Raw genomic sequence first — 21,048 nt, forward strand, 5'->3', positions numbered from 1 at the left:
AATGCTGACGGCCGTGACAAAATGTTGGTATTTGACGTCCTGGAAATGAGAAAGGCCGGGTTTGACTTGCACTAAATGGCTTGAAATATCTCAAAATAAGCTAAAATAATAAGTGGCAACAGTTCTGTCCAGAGGAAACATGCACTATGGTGCCTCTGGATTCAAATGGATGATGCATCTGTGGTTATTTTGGTATAATTTTTTTTATTTTTTTCAGTAATTTCGTATCGATGCAGTCACACTTTGCTTCCATCATTTGTTTGCTTGAACTTTCTCCTTCACTTTTATGACCTTCGTCTCTTTTTGAACAATAGAAACTGTTTGTTTTCCCTTCTTTCCTTTAGTCTTTGGGGATTTACCCCCCTCTTTAGTGTCCTCCCTGTGACATTTAAGAACTTTAGCCCACATCAGGATCATATTCATGATCCTCCTCCTCAGCTTGCCATGTCCCAGGGCCACCACCATGGGACTGAATCCTACAAACAGCGAGGCAGAGAAGTGGGCCACAGTCAGCAGTCCTTCAGCGTGGTGTCCCCCATCATGGTTGTAGTACGTCACCGCAGCAACCTGTAGCGCCCAGCAGACCACGAAGAGCGACACCAGCGACATGATCACATGAGCTGCTTTGCGTTCAGTGGACACGTGTTTGTCCAGCTCCCCGTGGGTTCCTCCCGAGTCTCCCCCTGCGGTCACAGCTCGGATGTGTTTTGCCAGAGCGTGAAGCGTGGCCAGGTTGGTGCAAACCATCAGCACCAGAGGCAACACCTCATTAAGCGCGAGCGAGGAGGAGGCGAAGGCTGAGCCCTGTTCGTTGGAGGGGAACTCCCAGACACAGCCCAGGAGTGGCCTGGTGGTGCAGCTGATCACCATCAGCTCCACAGTGAAGTTGCCGTGAACATGAGTGCTGTATACGAGAGCTGGAATTGAGAAGGCCAGGTTTGCCCCCCACACCAGCCCCAGAACGATCCACACCCGCCGCCTCTCTTTCTGCTGTGCGAGAGGTCCAAAGGCTACGTGCTGTCGCCTCAGGGTGGTGCAGTGGAAGGCGCTAAGTGCTAGAGTCACCCAACAGCCCACGGCTCGCCACCACACCCACAGCAGCATGAAGATTCTGCACCAGACCGGAGACAGAGACACATCCAGGCCCAGGTCTGACACAAAGATGGGCACTGTGCGGAAAAGCGAGGTCAGCAGGTTGGCCAGTGACAAGTGCACCAAAATGTTGTCAGAGGGAGCGAGTCTCCGAGACGGACTCTCAACGGCCGACTGAAACACCTGAGAGTATAAGCAAGACAGACTGAGAACAATCCTACCCAAAACATTCAGCTCAATCAACAAATAAACGTCTCTATATTATCTCACCACATGGATGACCAAGATGTTTCCCAGGATGCCAGAAAAGACCAAGAACCCAAACAGAAAAGCCTCTACAGTGAGGACCTCTGACATGGCATCATCCTCTGCATGGCTTTGTGACAAGCATGTGTGTGAGAGCCCGAGTGAAACATCAAGGCTTCACATACACGACTACCGCTGCTGATGGTCCTCCTCACAGCGTTTTATATATGCACGCACAGACAAACAAATAGCCTTGTTGAAGGTTTCATCTTTGCTGACCAGGCTCAAGGTTAATTTAACCCAATATGTTGATGCTTTGAGTGTTCATGCAGAGGCAGGCATTTTCCACGTTTTCTTTCCACATCACCGACCAACTGCAAATGAAACGCTGTCTCTTGACCTGAACGGCGGCATCAACAGGTGTGGGTCGCTGTTGTTTGTTGTGTTCATAACAGCCTGTTCTCATTAAATTATTCATACTAAACACTTAAATCTGCTATGGAAATGCATATTGTGAAGGACCAGCAATCTGCTTGTTTATTTTTCAGTATTAATTCTTTATATTCCACAGTTTAGCAAAATAAAAATACAGCCCTTCAGACCATTAGATATAACATTAAGTGCAGATTACACCGATTTAAGCAATTATCCTGTGCAACCTTTAAGGGACAGGTGAAGCTAAATCAGTCCCACTGACGCAGCGTTTTTTTCTCCTATTAGTCAGCTATTCATTCTCTCCCTTGGTACTAATTGTTTACTGAGTTGCCAGGTCTCTCTCTTGGCACGAGGCAATTATTGCTTCGAACAATCTCACATAAGCACTGCTTAATTAAATGTATTGTGGAGAACATCTTGATCATATATTTTTTTTCCAGTGTGCTTGAGATTAAACTTTGTATTCCTACTGATCATTATAGGTGCTCTTTGTTCATGATGATTTTATACAGAGAAATGGGTTTTTAATCTCATTCAACAGTGATTAAGTATACTTGTAGTTGGGCCATTTTGCCTCAAGACCTCTCCAGTACACAGTATGTCAGAATGCTGCATGCATGCTGCCTTTGTGAGGATTATAATTTTTGTTGAGGCTGTCTGTCTTTGTATAATTAATGTCAACTTTTCAGGCTATAGCGCGAATATGCTTTTTAAGTGTTTCTGTTATCACCATCAGAGGGGTGAACAAAAGGACTTAAAGATCTCTCATTCCATGCAGTACAAAACACAAACTATTATTCCCACCATCTTCTATGTAAACAACAAATTTACTATTTTTACTTAAAGGACTAGTGTGTAGTATTTTGGATGAATGATTAGCAGAAATGGAATATGATATTCATAACTATGTTTTCATTAGAGTATAATCACCTGAATTTAAGAATCATCGTTTTCGTTAGCTTAGAATGAGTTCTTCATATCTACATAGGGAGCAGGTCAAGGCCTATTGAAGGAGACTGGGACATCGGCAGACACGGGTCTTGGGGTATGGAGTATAACACATGCGCAGTGTAACTGAAGCTGCGATCGTGTGTTGCAATTGGCTCAATTTTGACGTGTGCAAACCAGATTTTACTGCGCACGTGTTGTATCCCAAAGATATAACGCATTGATGACACGTGACCCAGCCTCTTTGGGAGCGGGTCCTCTTCACAGAGTCCTCTATGTTGCTCCGCCATGTTTCTACAGTAGCCCAGAATGGACAAACCAAACACTGGCTCCAGAGAGAGCCTTTTGCGTTTTTACATTACCTGAAGGCCACCGTAGTTCTCCGGCACGCTTGTGAAACAGTGGTAACGTGAGCCGCAGAGTGCAAAGCCGCGGTGGTTCTGACTTACGTTGCTCTTAATGTTATTATGGTAAGGATGGCCCCTGAGCGAAGTGAACCGCATTATCACAGTTTTGCACTCGGCGCGCTTCTTACCTCAGTCTTTGAAAGGGAGGAGTGAGCGGAGGGGGACTCAGTTGGTTGCAATCTGCAACCACACCACTAGTTGCCGCCAAATCCTACACACTGTACCTTTAAGGCCCCTGATGTGAAAATTAGAGAATAAAGGGTCTATTTCTTTCTCTTGTCCATTTTTACCATATGCGAAAAACACATAATATACAGTACATATATTGGATATGTAAACTCTGACAATTTGTAAATACATTGAATGCCATGCATTAGAATCAGAATCAGAAATACTTTATTGATCCCCGGGGGGGAAATTGGGAAATGTGACCAAAAGTGAGAGTAAGGCCACATCAGATGCAACCATCAATGGTAAATTATACAGAAAGAGACCACAGGTCTTTGTTTCTTACAGTGTAACTTCACCACTGGCCAAATTAATCTGAATTGTGTTTTCTGAATTGGAACTATATTTAAAAAGCACCACTACAGAAACTTTAGTTTACAGAAAGCATAATAAAATCTTTCTTATCAGAAAATGGCATGACTCCAAGATTAAACATTGAAGTGTGCAGTATTTTAAAACTCTAATCAGAAAATGTTAGCTGTGTTTTCTATATTGAAAGGTAATTTTGACATTCACCATGAACTATATTACTGTAGTAGTTATCACTTTTAATTTTAACTAACTAATTAAATTATTTAAAATATATATTTTTATGTTATTTTTTCTGTAACTTTACCTCTAGGGGTGGGAAGAAGGCTGGACTTGTCTCTGTGTGGGAGTGGGAGGCGATGTGTATGTGTGTATTTATGTATGTACATATTAAATGTTAAATGTAGGATATACATTTTTTTTTGTATTATGGCACCGGTGTTATGTTTTGTTATATTTTGTTATGCTATGTTTGGAAAAAAAGGAGTAAAAAGAATTTTCCCAAAAGAAAGGTAATTTTGAGTAAATTTTGATCTGAATCTTGCTTTTTCCATGTTAGCAAAGCAATGAGTACAAATTATTATTATAGAAGATTAATACTGCTTTAATTTTTTAATTGTTTTAAAACACATTTGTCTCCCTGGGAACCTACCATCAATATTAAACTAAAATAAGATTGGGAGAAAGACTATTTCGGGGTTTTTTATACTTTATTTTTTCCCTTTTTACAAAGTTGTTTTCATGTATGCAATCCACTGTTTGTAATTACAACAGTCTATAAACCAACTTTTAAGTAGATGAGCTTTACAGACAAACCCATCAAGTACATTAGAGAGAAAACAACCTCAACATTCAAAACCAAAACAAAACCAAGAAAATAAATAATAATAATGACAAAAAGAAAGAGTAGCGTTAAAAAAAAACACACACACATAACAAGAAAGACTATTTAGGAAAAAAGGTTGTGGGTGTGTAGGTGTTATTTGCACAGGTAGGCCGAGCAGCAGCTCTGATCTGATGTGTGCTCGAGACCTGCAGGTGAGCATCACAGGTGGGATGCAGGATGGTTAAAACGTTGCGAGGACTCTGGTTCTTGTCTCTGCTATTGACAGACACCTGAGGCTCTGTGTGGGATGATGACTCACAAACCAACCGATTGTTGATGACTACAAATATTTTGTGCACGCACCCACGCTCCCAAGCACACCGCGGCGCGCGCTCCTCCACGTGCACTCTCTCTCACACAGCTTGCATCAAAGCCTTTACGTGAAGCCAGACAGGAAGAGGAGAATCTGATGGCACGATAGCCGGGCTCCTCTCGTCCCACCGACACAAGTAAGTGATTTATATACACGCATGTGAGTCGAAAGCTGCACTGAGGTGACTCATTATCACCGTTTAGGATTTATTAACTTCATCCCGCAAAGCTTATCCAAGGTCATATACTCTCTGACTGGATATAACCGCATGACTAAATGTTATTTCTGTCGCAGATGCATACCCGCTCCTCTCCTCGCCCATGGACGAGCTATCATCCTGTTTCACACGGATTTTCGTCGTGTGCACTGAAGCAGAGCTGATCTTATGGCAGCAGACATCAGCCCTCCTCGTACCATCGCCCATCTGATCCGCTGTGAGAGAAAATAACTCGACGAGAGGAAAAGTGAGATGAAAAGCCAACAACGACCATCACTGCTCGCCTTATCGGCACTCCTGCTCTGCACATTACAGCAGACAGCTGGCTCCAGCAGCAGCAAATCTCATGGCAGCAGCTCAGCATCAGCATCAACATCATCATCCCCATCAGAAGCTAGAGGCGGGAGGCAATTGGGCTGGCTAAAACAGACTAACATCACTTCTAACTATGGCAATCACAGCCACGAAAGTAGGCCATCACCAAAGCTAAAAGAGGTAACAGGCCAAATGAACAGCTTCTCTTTCAACACCAGCAGAGGCGATGCTACTGCTGGGATGTCTGAAAGGTCTGGCAGGGCACCGAGCCCGGAGGAAGCTGGGGTGTCACCGCCATGTGCTTACCGAGTGATCGAGGGAGGCATTGGCGGGCAGCTGTGTTTTCGGCACACAGTGTTGGGGTACAAGTGTCATCGGGGAGACTGCAGGACGGTGGTGTCTTTGGGGAATCTGGTGGCAAATATTCTTGTCAATGGCAGCGTACTGTTACAGTGGACCCGTGAGGCAGAATCCACAATGGCTGGCCAAGACATAAAGACGAAAGAGACTGCAGCTGGCCAGAAGAGCAATGGGGATCCAGGGACAAATTCATCAAGAGAGGAACCTCTAAGATCAAACACTGTTTTCAGTGGCCGACGCCACAGGCGGGCAGGCTACGAGTTAAACTGCTGGTGGAATGGGAGCTATACTCAGTTTGAGTGTGCTGGTGTCCATCTCGGATCTGGCTGCAGGGACTTTCTCCTGACCGAGCTGCACGAGAACATCCCCTACCGCATCTGCCTGCGCTCCCTGGCCCGCTCCGATGCAGCTCAGAAAGCGGGCCAGCGGGACTGTGTCGAGTTTACCCTGCCGCCGTCCGGGATGCAGGACATTGTGATCGCCATGACAACGGTTGGGGGAGCTATTTGCGTGATGCTGGTCATCATCTGCTTGCTGGTGGCGTACATCACAGAAAACATCATGAGCCCCACGACGCAGCACACATACTCGTACCACACTCACTCGCGTCACTGATGTGACCCTGAATCCAAGACGCACTGTTAATAGATAAAATGGCCTACATTTAACATCCACGATGACCATATCTAATCTCACATTCCTAGTCACTCACTGTCAATAATACTTTTCAATCAGCCACATAATGATATACACATCCTGTTATGACTGATATTAAGCACAAACTACCGTGGCTCTGCAAATAACACGCCTTGTCAACCTCTGCGAGGATGCACTGAACCAAAAGTACTGATAACCTGCATTTACTATTATACAGTAGTCTACTGTGTTATGTTTTTGTTCACGGTTGTCTGTGACGGAGTCTGTCGATCTGTATGCTGGCAGCATTTATACAGCAATACAACTAATGAAATGGCTTTGAGTGCATCAAAAACAGCAGTTTTTGCTAAATGTGCAGCCTGTGAAAGTGTCCTGTCCTTGCTGCGACACAGGAAATAAATCTTTACTGAATTGATTTTTGTCCATTTGACTAAACCATCCCACCGTTTAGTTTTGCTTTTAAGTCCACCTACAGTATGTATTTGTACCATTTTGTGAAGGGCAATACAATCTGGTGTACAATCTTTCAAATGCTGTGCCAAGCATCTTGAGTTAGAATGCCTTTATGTCCTGCTGTCAGTGAATAAAGTACCATGAGGTCATTTGTAATACTTTACAGCTGTCCTTGTGTTTCTCCTTGTGTGTGTGAGAGAGTGTGTGCATGTGTTCGTCCTCACATCCCTGGACAATAGAGTGCTCCAGGGATGACGTATTTTATGTAGACCAACCGGGAAGTTAGCATCGCCCTGGTTCCCTCAACAAAAAGCCGATGGGATTTTTCCATTGGGTTTTGGATTATTGCAGAAAAAATAAGCTCTCTGGCAAACAAACGTTTATGATACTTTTGTTCAACAAGATAACCTTCACAAATGAAAACCACTTTTATGATTTTTGAAGAGTAAATACAATTGCCAGAAGTAAAAAGCTAACATTAGGCCACAAACAAACTACACTATTGCATGAGCGTGAGTATACACAACAAGGCTGTAAAGGTGGACGAGTCGGCGTGTTGACGTTTAGTCTCATTTAGCCACTTAATAGCAACTGCCTTTTTTAAAACACATTAAGGTTTCTAAATTCACGGGTGGGTTATTTATTGATGCATTTTATGTCATAGAACAAAACGTTAAAATCTCCTGATCTTGTGGTAACCACAGACCTTATTTTAAACATCTAATCAATAACCCATTAAAAAAAACATTGACTTCAAGACGAAGGAACCTGAAGTGCTAAAATGCCAACTCATTTCCTGGTTTTAGGACTCGTTCCTGTAGCACTCTATTTACAAGAATCAATAACAGACAGGAATTCAAAATATCTGTATAAACACAAACTCTCGCAATAGGTGTCTGATGCAGGTAAATCACTGAGGCATTATTTAGCTTTTTTTGTTTATGTATCTCTGGATGGTTAAACTGGATACAAATGTATGAAATATGATCAGATTCCGAGTGGATGATATGCATCCTCTATCATGGTACAAGTAATGTTATATCGTAATATTGATATGTATAGTGATTTGAAAGTCATCTCAGGGTATGCACATCATCATATAGCTCAGCTCTAGATCAGATGAAACAATGATTAAGTCCAGACGGGAGAATCTACATAGCAAAGCACAATATGATATAGTAAAACAAAAAAACCTTGCTGCTACTACATACATATGCACAGATGCAGTAACATCCACATGAATGCTGGGGAATGCATACAACCTTATCAAAAGCATTAAGGTAGCATAAGATATGATAAGATAAGATAAGATAAGATGAGATAAAATAAGATAAGATAGACTCAGTTGTCGCTAAGGAGATTTGTCTTGGACACATACAGTATCTGCTGTTAAGAAATATACAATAATATAGTGCATACATACTGTACATACATAGACTGTCGCCAGTCCACATGCGCACACACAGTACATGCATAGACTGCCAACAACCAACAAATCAACAAATTGAGCACTGCCGGTCAAAAAGCACACTGTAAGTCATTCATAATTGTGTATGTGCACTAAGAGTAAAGCAGCCTCATCAACATAAAGCATAAAATGCACATATGTACAGTTAAGATGATTTATGTATAAGAATATACATACAGGAAGAGTGGAAATGTGCAGTTGTCTGTTCACTTCAGAACAGATTTTTGGATGAAGATACTAACACAAAATAAACACAAAATTACTGTGTTGAACACAAAATAAAAGGAAAAATGTATCATCAAATGCACTGTGTGCTTATGTCTAAAACACTGTAAAAATTGTCAACTCATAGGAATAAATAAGTTAAGAGGTTATTTGGTTATTTTTTTAAATGTGCAATAACACGTTGGTCACTTTGTCACTTTTGAAATGTAAATACTGTAAATATACTGTTACGGATATGTGCAATAACATGCTGATCACTGTGCAATAATTATATGATGCTGTGCAATAATTATATAATTATCTGACATACACTTTGTGCAATAATCTGGCAAAACTGTAATTTGGCAAAACTGTCATCTCATCAATATACATATTGTATTTTATATTGTATTATCTTTTATATTTACATTGCACTATCTCTTTTTTATTGTATTATCTTTTCATTAGCACCTATGGGATTGTCACAATCTAATTTCGTTGTACTACACAATGACAATAAAGGGCTTGAAATCTTGAAATTTCTTGAAATCTATTTATGTATTTAGCATTTTTGACTCAAGTTTGTTTCAGCAGCAGCGTCATTTACTCAGAATCACAAGTGTGTCTCTATTTTTGGAAAATCTCCTGGGTGTCCTCATCATAGCCATTTGAATGTAGTTAAAATATTTCTTTCAAGGAAAATCATATTTTTTCACAACATGTTTGTTTATTGACGTCACGTCTACGTCGCACACAAATTAAAAGGAAAAATGTGTCATCAAATGCACTGTATGCTTATGTCTAAAACACTGTAAACGTTGTCAACTCTTAGGAATAAATGAGTTAAAAGGTTATTTTTGTATTTAGCATTTTTGACTGAGGTTTGTTTCAGCAGCAGCGTCATTTATTCTATTTTTGGAAAATCTCCTGGGTGTTCTCACAGCCATATAAATGTAGCAAAAAAATATTTCTTTCAAGGAAAATCATATCTTTCACAGCATAATGTGTTTATTGACGTCGCGTCTACGTCGCTACATTCTTCTGGTGCGTGACAAGCATGAAGCCCCGCCCTCTGATGACATCACTCTATATAAAGCCGTAGTGCACGAACGGCTCGACGCCATTTTAACTTCCTGCATCATAAAGAAGACGAGCCAGTCGCACAGTATTTGTACTCGAAACGTTTTGTTATTTAGCGTAACAGAAAGGGGGGGTTGTGTTGTTTATTTTTCTTTATTCTTACAGGGATCAAACTGAACTACCTGTGTGTAGTTTCTAAACAGCTTGTTGTCGTGTTAGTTAGTGTTCAGCCGGAGAGTCGCGATGCCGAGCCACCCGCTGCGTGTAGCGGTGGTGTGCTCGAGCAACCAGAACCGCAGTATGGAAGCGCACAGTATCCTCAGGTAAACATGAGCCGCCGGGACGACGACAGACCGGGAAAACCACCGTGAAGTCAACCAAATCCGAGCCGTTTTTCTGAGCCGAGTCACGAGTCATGTCGACACGGTGACAGACAGACCGAGAGGGAGGGAGACAGACAGACAGACAGGCAGTCCGTCCGTCGGGCCTCATCGCAGTTAACAATGGACTCTCCTTCTGAGCGTCACACTGGAGCTACCGCGTGCTTTTAAACGCTGGTTTCTATCTAGGTTTCAGGTTTTTTGTTGCCTTAAAGAAAATATCCACACAGATTTAGTTTTCAAACAGATTAAGGGCTCTCAAAATACCCAAGTTTTTCTTTTTTTCCTCCCAACATGCTGACTACAGCGCCCCCTTGTAGGGATTAATCCGGAAGGGAGCAACTGCAGCTTGTGCAACATAGGGTGGTTTACCATTTAAAAAAAGGTCGTGTCTGGATTTATTAGTTTTTAAACCAAAGGTGTGCTCTTGGTTTGGGACTGTCAGACATGTCACACTTGATTCGCTCCCTCTGAGCGTCACACCGGGGCTACTGCGTGCTTTAAAACGCTGGTTGCTATCTAGGATTCAGGTTTGCTGTTGCCTTAAAGCAAATATCCACACAGATTTGGTTTTCAAACAGATTAAGGGCTTCCAAGTTTGTTTTTTTACTCCCCACATGCCGACTACAGCGCCCCCCTGTAGGGATTAATCCGGAAGGGAGCAACTGCAGTTTGTGCAACATAGTGGTGGTTTACCAGCTCTGATCTGTCCCCTTATTGTTCACACACCATTTACAAAAGGTCGTGTGTAGGTTTATTAGTTTTTAAACCAAAGGGTGTGCTTCATTCGCTCCTTCTGAGTGTCACACCTGGGTTACAGCCTACTTTTAAAACGCTGGTTGCTATGTAGGTTTCAGGTTTACTGTTGCCTTAAATCCACACAGATTTTGTTTTCAAACAGACTAAAGGCTTTCAAAATACTGGCCCAAATTGGGGTTTTTTGTTTTTTTGTTTTTTTCTCTCCCCACATGCTGACTACAGCGCCCCCTTGTAGAGATTAATCCGGAAGGGAGCAACTGCAGCTTGTGCAACATAGATAGTGGTGGTTTACCAGCTCTGATCTGTCCCTTTTATTATTCACACACCATTTACAAAAGGTCGTGTCTAGATTTATTGGTTTTTAAACCAAAGGTATTTTCTGGCTTGGGACATTTCACACTTGATCTCATTCCCTAGTGGCTGTTTTTGTCATTGGAAAGCAGTGCACCTCTATAGTACAACGTTATTTACAGGCAAAGATAAACTGTCACCTATGTGAAATTAAAAAAAAAAAAAAAAAGTTTTCCCTTTTCTTAAGAATTTTCTAGATCATCTCGGTCGGAGGATACAAGCTGAAATGTTTTTTTTGCACTTCTGGTGTGCAGTGAAGTCTTCTTTCAGCCTGTGACATAAAACAGGACCGTGTTATATATTTAGTTTATATCTTGTATGTGAGGAGGCAATTTGAAAAGCTGACTTCATTGGAAAGCTGTTGACTGCATTCTTCTCCTATGTAATGTTATCTTGTGTAAAAGTGGTATGTAATTTACTGTCTTTTCCTTTTTTTTAATCTTTGCAGCAAACGTGGATTTGAAGTGCGTTCCTTCGGGACAGGGTCTCATGTGAAGCTCCCCGGTCCTGCCCCGGATAAGCCAAATGTGTACGACTTCAAAACGACATATATACAGATGTACAACGACTTGGTCCGCAAGGACAAGGAACTGTATCCCCTTCTCACTCACTTTTCCACACACACACACATATATATATATACTGTATACTGGAAGACAGCTAAGTAGACATGGCCCATGTACATGTATCGTGTTAAGATATTAAGCTTTGGGGGAGTTCATGCAAATGTGATGGCGTTTGAACGGCACAGCAGATGGGACCGCACTGATGGGTAAATCACATGCAGGGATTTTAAAATGTGTTATAGATATATGCTTTGTTATTCTACCTATGATGGTGGCCAAAACACCTTGCAATACAACAGTAAGTACAATTTGGTGAAGATCATACTTTTTTTTTTCTGAAACCATCAGATTTAAATCTATACCCACTTCTAAATCCTAGTTTATGTTGAGTGTCTGCATTTGCATATATGTTACCACTGTTGTTTCTTGCTAGTGCAGTTTCTATGTTGTCAATATATTATTTTTTTCCCATTGTCACAATTGATATACAGTTTGAATAATACCAGCAGGGTACACAGAACATTTTCTGGCTCACTTGTCTTTTGTAGTTATTAATTGCTGTAATTTAAGTAAATCGCTGGTGCATCAGTGATAAACACTGTAAAACTGAAGGGCAAAGTATACAGAAATCAAACCACAGGAGAAGTCCCATTTAGCAAAGAAAAACAGTGGTGACAAGTACTAAAAGAAGCACCCAACAAGGTGTTTAACAAAAGTTAAAAAAACAAAAACTTCAAGGGCAGTTTAAAGCTTAAAGTACTGGCTTTCTGAGTCACATCTTACATTTTGATTAAGATATTATTGAATATAGGTAAGTTGACAATTATCTACTTTTGTTGGTCCTCATTAGTGAGACTGTATGCATATACAGTACACCAAACTGAGGACACTCAAAAACCTTGGACCACATTACAAGAAGCCTGTAATTTGTTGGAGCTGGAGACATAAAAACTAATGGTGAGTGATTTCCACTGCAGTTTCTTTGCACATGTGGAAATTGTCTCCCAAACTTTAGAGGTCATCAACATTATTATTATTGTTCCTGTCAATTAATACTGACTGGTGGTACTTTGTGGTTTTTGTTGATATAGTTCAAATAATCCATGTCTCTACTATCAATCAGCAGTCTAATGTTAAACCTGTTGTATAATTTAAGGCTTCCTTTATTTCTGGAAAATCTAATTTTTCTGAAGATAATTACTTTGTTTAATTAAAGTCTAGGCTAAATGTAGTACTATTCTTTGGAGTTAAGTGTGTCTAAGAAGGTCATCTTGAGTTAATCTAGGCTTAAAAGTAGGAGAAATGTGCTTCACCAAATTTGTACTTGCTAATATTACTGTATTGCAGGTGTACATTTTGCCAACCCACGGTAGGTTGTCTGTATTCCTGCATGTCAAAGGTGATGTGTTACAAATTGTAAACTAGCTGCTCTTTAAATCCCAATGTATTATAATAGGAGATGTACATACTGACTCTTACAAAACAATTTGTTGTATTCTTGCAACTTTGCCTGGGTTTCTTAAAAATATAGTCCACTATTGTAGACAATTCACCATGGTGGTTGGTCTTTTTTTATTTATATAATGTCTTGCAAGTTTACTTTGGCTGCATTTTCGAAACATAAAGGAGTATTGGACAGAATTATAACATCTGTATTAAGGACAACAAATGTCAGCTGGCCAGTGTCAGAATGGCTTGTTGATAATATATGGCATCACCTGAAATGCTATAGTAGGTAGTTGTTTCAGACACCACTAGAGGGTGCTGCAGCTTATCTAATACAAACACTGATACCATTCAAGTGTGAACCCCACAATGAAAACAAAATATGCAGTCTCATTCAGACAAATGAATAGCGTACTGTCTCACACAGTCTTACAGGGTGTTGGCAGGTATTTCAGTGTTGATTGAAATCCTCTCTCTGGTAGTGTGATGAGTTGATGTGTTGTATTACCTTGAAGTGTTTCTCTTGCTCCTGCTGTGTTCCTTGACCTCCGAACTCTTCAGATACACACAGAATGGCATCCTGCACATGCTGGACCGCAACAAGCGCATCAAATCAAAGCCGGAGCGCTTTCAAAGCTGCAAGGACAAGTTTGACCTGGTCATCACCTGTGAAGAGAGAGTTTATGACCAAGTGCTGGAGGGTGAGGCTTCTCATAAGACATGTCTAATCACTGAAGGGCTATAGTTCAAAGCCCCTTGCAAGTACTGATTTGATACTACATACAAAAACCCATTTTTTACCCCGCAATGATTTGTATGCAGACCAAGTTCAACACTTCCGATTGTGTGACACACACTTTCTCTTTCATCCGTTGTTTTCCCCAGATCTGAATTCAAGAGAGCAGGAGACTCTACAGCCCGTGCACGTCATCAATGTAGACATTCAGGATAACCATGAGGAAGCCACGCTGGGCGCCTTCCTCATCTGTGAGCTGTGCCAATGTGTGAGTGTCTCCTACCAGGATTCATAAATGCTGTTGTACAGGCACACTGAGGGCTGAGTATAACAAACCACTCTGTTAAGTCACATGACATAAAGTATGCAATATAGCTACAGTAAAAACTTAAGTAATATGACTGAAATGATCTTTAAGTGGACATGATCTGCCATCCAGTATATTTCCGAAATAGGGGATTCAGTAGGCATCTCATGAAAATGCTACCAATGCTATAAAAGGGTGCTATAGGTTTATAAATGGTGTGCAGATTGATTTGAGTTCAAATGAGTCATGTGTGTTCAGGCTGTGTTTAACGTGCCTCCTCCTCCTCCACCCCTGCAGATCCAGCACACTGAGGACATGGAGGATGAAATGGACGAGCTCATACAGGAGTTTGAGGAGAAGAGCAACAGGCCTTTTCTTCACACTGTCTGTTTCTATTGATACATAATAGAAACTTGCAATAAACACAGACCCGGATCACAAGCAATCAAACAATAGTATATGGACACACACACACTTCTTTCTCCTCAGTCATCTACAACATATACATTGTGTGCCTACACAGCTACACAGCTTTGGGTCAGGACCTAACAAATGGCTGTTGTTGGACATATTGGTGATGATGGGTTTTTCCTCTATGCAGAGGACAGACTTGCTGCTCTTGCTCTGCCTTTATTTCTCTGTATCAAGGTCAGGCCAAGGTCCTCCCTCCATCCCAGTCCAGTGAAAGCACCCAACCATGTCTCCTCAGGGAGAGCCATAACACCCACACCCTTGGTTCAACAACTCCTTTGCCAGTCCCTCTGATTTTGTTCAGTACAGCATATCAATGCTGATTTTTGTTTGCTCCAGATGGTATATAATTGTAATTTGTTTAAGCGAATATGTCAGATTTTTATTCCTGACCTGAGACAGTGTAAATGTGTTTCTTGGGGGGTCCGACAGGGAGGAGAATTAATTGAATTGGATGAGTGTTTTTGTGCGACCATGTGTTGTAGATTAGTTTGGATTAAGTTAAAGTGGGTGGGCTGATGATGAATAACCAAACCTAGACCTCTCTGAGGCTCTCCTCCAGTGTGTTTCCAATATAATGTGTTGATTCATATTTAAACTTGGATATGCTATTTTTCAGGGCATAGTTGTTGTTTTTTTCTTTTGTAAATGTTAAAGAACTGAAGCAATGTAATTATTTGCAAAATGCGAGCTCAGCTCAGAGTGCCTGATTTTTCTGTATGTACATATGAATCCTCTAAACAAAGAAACATCTCTAAGAAATATGTCACGACTCTTTATTTGCTTTGTGATATTTAGTTCATGGTTTCATGTAAAATCAGTGGTGGAAGAAGTACTCAGTTCTTTTACTTATTAAAAATACTCTTAAGTAAAAGCTCTTCATTCAAAATAGTACTTAAGTAGAAGTACAAATATTTTAGCATCAAAAGGGCTGTACCGACTCCCGAATACCATTTTTTGGTTTATATATATATTTATTTATTAATTTATATTTTAAACGAAACATTTGAATACTGATTTGGGGGTCAATTTCCATGGGAACGGTCGAAGCTTTGAAGCATTCGGGTCGAAACCTACTTAAAGTACCAAAATTAAACATACTCATGCAAAATGCCCAGTTTCAAAATAATGTAAACTGAAATGTAGCTGAGAAGAAGTATCAAGTAGCATAAAATGGAAATACTCTTAAATACTTGTACTTAAGTAGTATTTGCTTTGTGATATTTAGTTCATGTTGGTTTCATGTCAAATCAGTAGTGGAGAAAGTACACAGATCTTTTACTTTACTTTCTAGTAAAAGTAGCAATACTGCGGAGTAAAAAAAAAATACTCTAAGTAAAAGCCCTTCATTCAAAATTGTACTTAAGTAAAAGTACAAAAGCATTAGCATCAAAACATTCTTAAAGTACCAAAAGTAAAAGTACTCATGCAAAAGGGCCCATTTCAAAATAATGTATATTATTATATTTATTCAGAGAATATGAATTTCCCCCCAGAAATGAGTCAATGGTAATAATAATGATACATCATAAATATATTTTGTGTTATTAATCAGAATGTGTAAAGTAAGTAGTAATGTTAACTGAAGTTGTCAGATAAATGTTGTAGAGTAAAAAGTACAATATTTGCCTCTGAAATGTAGTTGAGAAGTATAAAGTAGCATAAAATGGAAATACTCTATATAGTATACTATATAAGCTAATAGAGCTATCATAAATACCTAGTTATATGTCCTCTGTGGACAAGCAAGGGCACGTTAGATTAGATGAATATTCGGGTAAGGCAAAAATTTAAAGGTCCCATATTGTAAAAAGTGAGATTTCCATGTCTTTTATATTATAAAGCAGGTTTAAGTGCTATATAAATACTGTTAAACTATCAAAACGCTCAATATACGGAGAAATACACACATATTTAGAAATTGTGCATTTGAAACAAGCCGTTAGGATTTCTGTCCATTTGTGATGTCAAAAATCAAATGTGTCCCAGTTTATTTCCTGTTGCAGTGTATGTGAATGTCATCAGCTGACAGGAAGTAAACATGGACCAAAGCTGTTGCTTAGCTACGCAAGTCCGTTGCAATTCCGTTGAAATGCACTAAAACGGAGCGTTTCAGACAGAAGGTGAGTACAGGTATATTCAGGCCGACAGTACGAGAAAAATACAGTTTTTTTTTAACATTACAGTATGTAAAGATGTTTTTTTCCTGCTTTTCCTGCTTTAAGCCAACATGTCTGTTGTGAAAGAGGTCTATTACTCTTATCTAATTAGTACTCATGCAGACCAGATGTAATCCACTACAAATGTAACGTTAACGTCTTACAACTGTAACAACTAGTGATGTGTCGGGTGCGAACGAGCCGGTTCAAAGAGCTGGCTCTTTTAAGTGAACGATAAGACCCGGCTCCCGTCCGAGAGATGTTTTTTTTTTTTCTTTTTTCTTTTTTCTTAAATTAATTCAAGGCAGAATGATAGGACGATCTTCTCCGCGCCATGGGCACTTCATGCACTGACTGTGACTGAATGACGTCCGTGTTAATGACGTCCGTGTGACCAATCAGGTGATGACAGACAAGGATCATACCATCAAGCAGGGAGGAGCGGGGATGCAGGTTGCGCTGACGGTCTGCAGGTACAGAGCAGGAGGGAGAGGAGGAGAGAAAGAGAGAGAGGAGTGCAGTGCGCAAATAGCAGACGAGATGATTGACAGTCAGAAACGAAGCAGCATGTACAATTATGGTATTCTGGAAATTATACGGTTTAGTATGATTATATTGAATAATTTAAGTGATATATGTGCACACATACTAATCATAGGTCAAAACAGCTAAAGCTAAATAGGGCTGAATTATAAAAGGCAGAAGTGGTACAAAGAAGAGCCGTTTGGGAGCCGAAAGAGCCGGCTCTTCTTTGGTGAGCTGAGGCCAAATGATCTGGCTCACTGAAAAGAGCCGAAATTCCCATCACTATTACCAACGTCTTAAACAACTGTAACAACTCGACCGTTAGTTTAAAAAAAAAAAAAAAATGACGACAGAAATTGCGACAGTTAGATAACCAGCTAACGGCTGCGTTACGGTGGGTGATAACAGTTAGCAACTTATTCCCTTCATTATAATAAAAAAACAACAATTATTTGTTAAATTACCTGACTGTGGAGTAACCCATCACCGACACGTCCCCCAGTGGTGTAGTATGGCTGAGCAGGTCGGTCAGAGCACCAGCGTGTCCTGATGTCTTGGACAGCACAAAGCTACCTGAAGAGTCTGCACCTGAACGCACCATGTTGCTAGTTTAACGGATATTAACGTTTCTCCGTCGACAGTTAAACCCCGATAACGATTCATCTAGTTATTCAGCTTTTAACGCGTCTTTCCTCCGGTGTGTTTTTGAGCGTTATCTCAGCTTACTTTTAGTTATTGTTGTAGACTTTTCTAAACGGACATGAACGCGCTTTTTGACCGCTTTCACAACTTCATCCTGCCGTTGGTGCGAGGAGAGGACGCGGTCTGCGGCTGCAGCTGTGGAAGGTAAAGAGATACAACCAGCAGCTCGAGCCTGTTAGATAATAATGAATAACACATTGTTTTATACTGTGCTGTGATCTGCTGTCAGTGATCTTCAAACAGGCAATTCAATAAGGATGAATTCACACCATTATTATCTCATGGCTTTCTTTTCTTTTTTTTCATTTGTTTTTCCTTTATTTGTTTTAACTCAGACATTTACATAAACATACTTAATTAGATACAAATATGAAGGCAAGGCAAGGCAGCTTTATTTGTATAGCACATTTCAGCAACAGGGCAATTCAAAGTGCTTTACATAAACATTCAAGAATATTGCGACAAAGTGCAAAAGAACATTAAGACATAATTAAAACAGTTATAATAATAATAATAAATATTGTATATTTGTGACATCACAAATAGACAGAAATCCTAACGTCTTGTTTCAAACGCGCAATTACTGTGTATTTCTCCGTATATTGAGCGTTTTGATAGTTTAACAGTAATTATATAGCACTTAAAGGGACTGTTTGTAACTTTTTACAGGTATAAGTTTAAATATACCGGGTCTTGATCCCATGCGCACTCGCGTGTGGCTACGCTGTTCAGACCGTTCCTCTGCTTGCCTGCACTAACACAACGTGCGCGTTCTCGCTCCACCTCACATTCATGCGCGCGTGTACAGTGGACGTTTGTGCAGAAATAAATGCTGCAGCTCCTCCAGACCAACAGAGGTTTTCCGTGTCTTGTGAAGTGACGGAGCTCCGCAGCGAGTAACGTTATCGTCTCCGACCGGGTGCCGGTGTCTCCCTGCGGGCGCGCTCGGAGACGATAACGTTTCTCTTCCTGCTTCAGCCCCGCAGGCTGAAGCAGCGAGGCTGAGGCAGGAAAAGCCAACACTAGGATCAGCATTGATTCATGGAGAGACCTTCGTCTGGTCAGCTAACATTACTGCCAAGCAGGTAAAATATAGTGTGATATTGTGGTTTGACTTAACGGCCACAGGTGTCGCTGTTAACAAGCATTTCTGAAAGTTACAAATAGTCCTTTTAAACCTGCTTTAAAATGTAAAAGACCTGAAAATCTCACTTTTTACAATATGGGACCTTTAATATATTTCTCACCGAAGCTCTAGAAACCTGTACTTAGAGATGCACCAATACTGTATATCAGCAATGATATTAGCTTCTGTCAGCTTTAGTATTTTTTGTATTCCCAATATTTGTAAGACTGGATATTTTTTTTAGGAGATAGTCAATTAATTCAACTGTTAAATTATCTACTCAATTGAAAGGGTCTTAAAGTATTTCAGAGTTTGATGATTGTTTATATTTCAGGCAATAGGGTTTCATTCAGTGCTTTATAGCAGAGGCAGATACCCTGGGTAAGATGAAAGTTTACACATGTTATGGATGAAGAAAATGATTTTTCTTAGACCCATAAAACTATACCTATTACGCAAACAAGGCTGTTTTTCTTAAATTCTTAAAAGTTGACTTCTTGGAAATACATAATTTTCAGCAAACAACCACAAACTGTATTTCTATTAAGACTATTATACAAGTGTTTTACTAGTGTATTATTTGTCATATTAGTATATTGTTATTGTACAACAGGGGCGGGAAGATATCTGATTTTGGTTTCAGCTAAAAAATATTTATAATCTTTCAGCATCATGGGTTCATTTTTGTTTTTACTTTTCTGTGTGCAAATCTCCCAGTAACCACTAGCTACTGCTCTGTCTGCTGCAGGCATCAAGTCTATCATGTCGTGCCATATTATGGGGCCCAGTCCACGATGGATTCCAGAGGAAACTACGCTGTGAGTGACATCATGACCCGGCAGGAGATGAACGTGATAGTTGGACTGCTCTTGGGACTCTGCATCAGCCTGTTCTTGCAGTGGCTGGATAGCGTTTGGCACTCACGGCTCAAATCCTGGAGGGAAAACCAAATGAATGGTGAGGAAGAAGTCAACTGAAACTGAACTTGCATGAGGGTAAAGCTTCAGGGTTCCTGAAGAAAGGCAGTGATTATACAGTGTAATGATACATTGATATATGTAAGCTATAGCACTCTTGTAAGACAAAGTCTCCAGCCTGATGTCACTGCCAAAAGTAGGACCAATCTGGGTTAAACTGTTTATCTTATTACATGCGATTCTGTCCTCAAAGAAGCTGAACATTTTAATGAAATAAGGTTTTTCGTCATCAATTACAGATTGGACACCGCATTAAGCCTTTCAGCCTTTTGAAAAGAGGGTAAAAGAGGGTGTCATTGATAGAGCGGGTTAAACAAATGACCTCTTACGTGCCTTTTTTCCCTCCCATTCGTCTCTTCTTGTGATAATAGCTCCTCTGAGTGATTAAATGAACCACTTTCTTCACACTTCATCCACTAGCATCCATACTACATCAAACACAGACTCACATGTAGTCTTAACTACATGTCATTTACCTGCTCAGTTTCTATGTGGCTGTAGCTCAGTGGGTAGAGCGGGTCGTCCTTTAACCACAAGGTTGGCGGTTTGATCTCCAGCTCCTACAGACTGCATGTCAAAGTGTCCTTGAGCGAGACACTAAACCCCAAGATGCTCCACGGGTGCTTGCAGCAGCCCGCTGCTCCTAAAAATACTTAGGATGGGTTAAATGCAGAGGTCAAATTTCATGTATGTACTATGACAAATAAAGGTTTCTTCTTTCTTTCCAGATGTGGCTTTCTGGTCATGGATGCCCAAATTCAGTAACACAAGGGAGTTCTTCAGGCGGTTACATCCAAAACACACGGAGGACTCCAGGGGGAACATGCTGCACATCAATCAAGATATGTACCATAATGTTAAAGACACATAAAGATAAATACAAATATGGAATAAATTCAATAGTTACTATTGTGTTTTCTTTTCA

The 21,048-nt window shown here is 40.4% G+C and overlaps 4 protein-coding genes and 1 long non-coding RNA gene across 8 annotated transcripts in view; 3 read left to right on the plus strand and 2 right to left on the minus strand.

Annotated features, from left to right (window-relative positions):
- Nucleotides 1-13,768, minus strand: part of LOC141767701 (uncharacterized) — a 77,449-nt gene extending 63,681 nt beyond the window's left edge. For all 4 annotated transcript variants that reach the window (XR_012593914.1, XR_012593915.1, XR_012593916.1 and 1 more), the window contains exon 1: nt 13,629-13,768. This is a non-coding gene — a long non-coding RNA (uncharacterized LOC141767701). The remainder of the gene's footprint in view (nt 1-13,628) is intronic.
- Nucleotides 210-1,819, minus strand: ora4 (olfactory receptor class A related 4). Its single transcript, XM_074651353.1, has 2 exons — nt 1,363-1,819; nt 210-1,275 (listed from the first exon to the last, which is right to left on the minus strand). Exons 1-2 carry the CDS (start codon nt 1,447-1,449, stop codon nt 253-255), a joined length of 1,110 nt encoding a protein of 369 aa, XP_074507454.1. The 5' UTR covers nt 1,450-1,819; the 3' UTR covers nt 210-252.
- On the plus strand, nt 4,439-7,027 carry fndc10 (fibronectin type III domain containing 10). Its single transcript, XM_074635161.1, has 2 exons — nt 4,439-5,000; nt 5,159-7,027. Exon 2 carries the CDS (start codon nt 5,334-5,336, stop codon nt 6,369-6,371), a length of 1,038 nt encoding a protein of 345 aa, XP_074491262.1. The 5' UTR covers nt 4,439-5,000; nt 5,159-5,333; the 3' UTR covers nt 6,372-7,027.
- Nucleotides 9,650-15,398, plus strand: ssu72 (SSU72 homolog, RNA polymerase II CTD phosphatase). The gene is made up of 5 exons (XM_074635200.1): nt 9,650-9,941; nt 11,557-11,700; nt 13,682-13,821; nt 14,006-14,124; nt 14,461-15,398. The coding sequence occupies exons 1-5, from the start codon at nt 9,862-9,864 to the stop codon at nt 14,560-14,562; spliced, it is 585 nt and encodes a 194-aa protein (XP_074491301.1). The 5' UTR covers nt 9,650-9,861; the 3' UTR covers nt 14,563-15,398.
- A 2,217-nt stretch (nt 15,399-17,615) lies between these two features.
- LOC141767689 (transmembrane protein 240-like) lies at nt 17,616-21,017 on the plus strand. The gene is made up of 3 exons (XM_074635237.1): nt 17,616-18,164; nt 19,895-20,103; nt 20,852-21,017. The coding sequence occupies exons 1-3, from the start codon at nt 18,079-18,081 to the stop codon at nt 20,992-20,994; spliced, it is 438 nt and encodes a 145-aa protein (XP_074491338.1). The 5' UTR covers nt 17,616-18,078; the 3' UTR covers nt 20,995-21,017.
- Nucleotides 21,018-21,048: the final 31 nt, after the last annotated feature.

The sequence above is a fragment of the Sebastes fasciatus genome, chromosome 1 (genome assembly GCF_043250625.1).
Source record: "Sebastes fasciatus isolate fSebFas1 chromosome 1, fSebFas1.pri, whole genome shotgun sequence".
Classification (NCBI taxonomy): Eukaryota; Metazoa; Chordata; class Actinopteri; order Perciformes; family Sebastidae; genus Sebastes; species Sebastes fasciatus.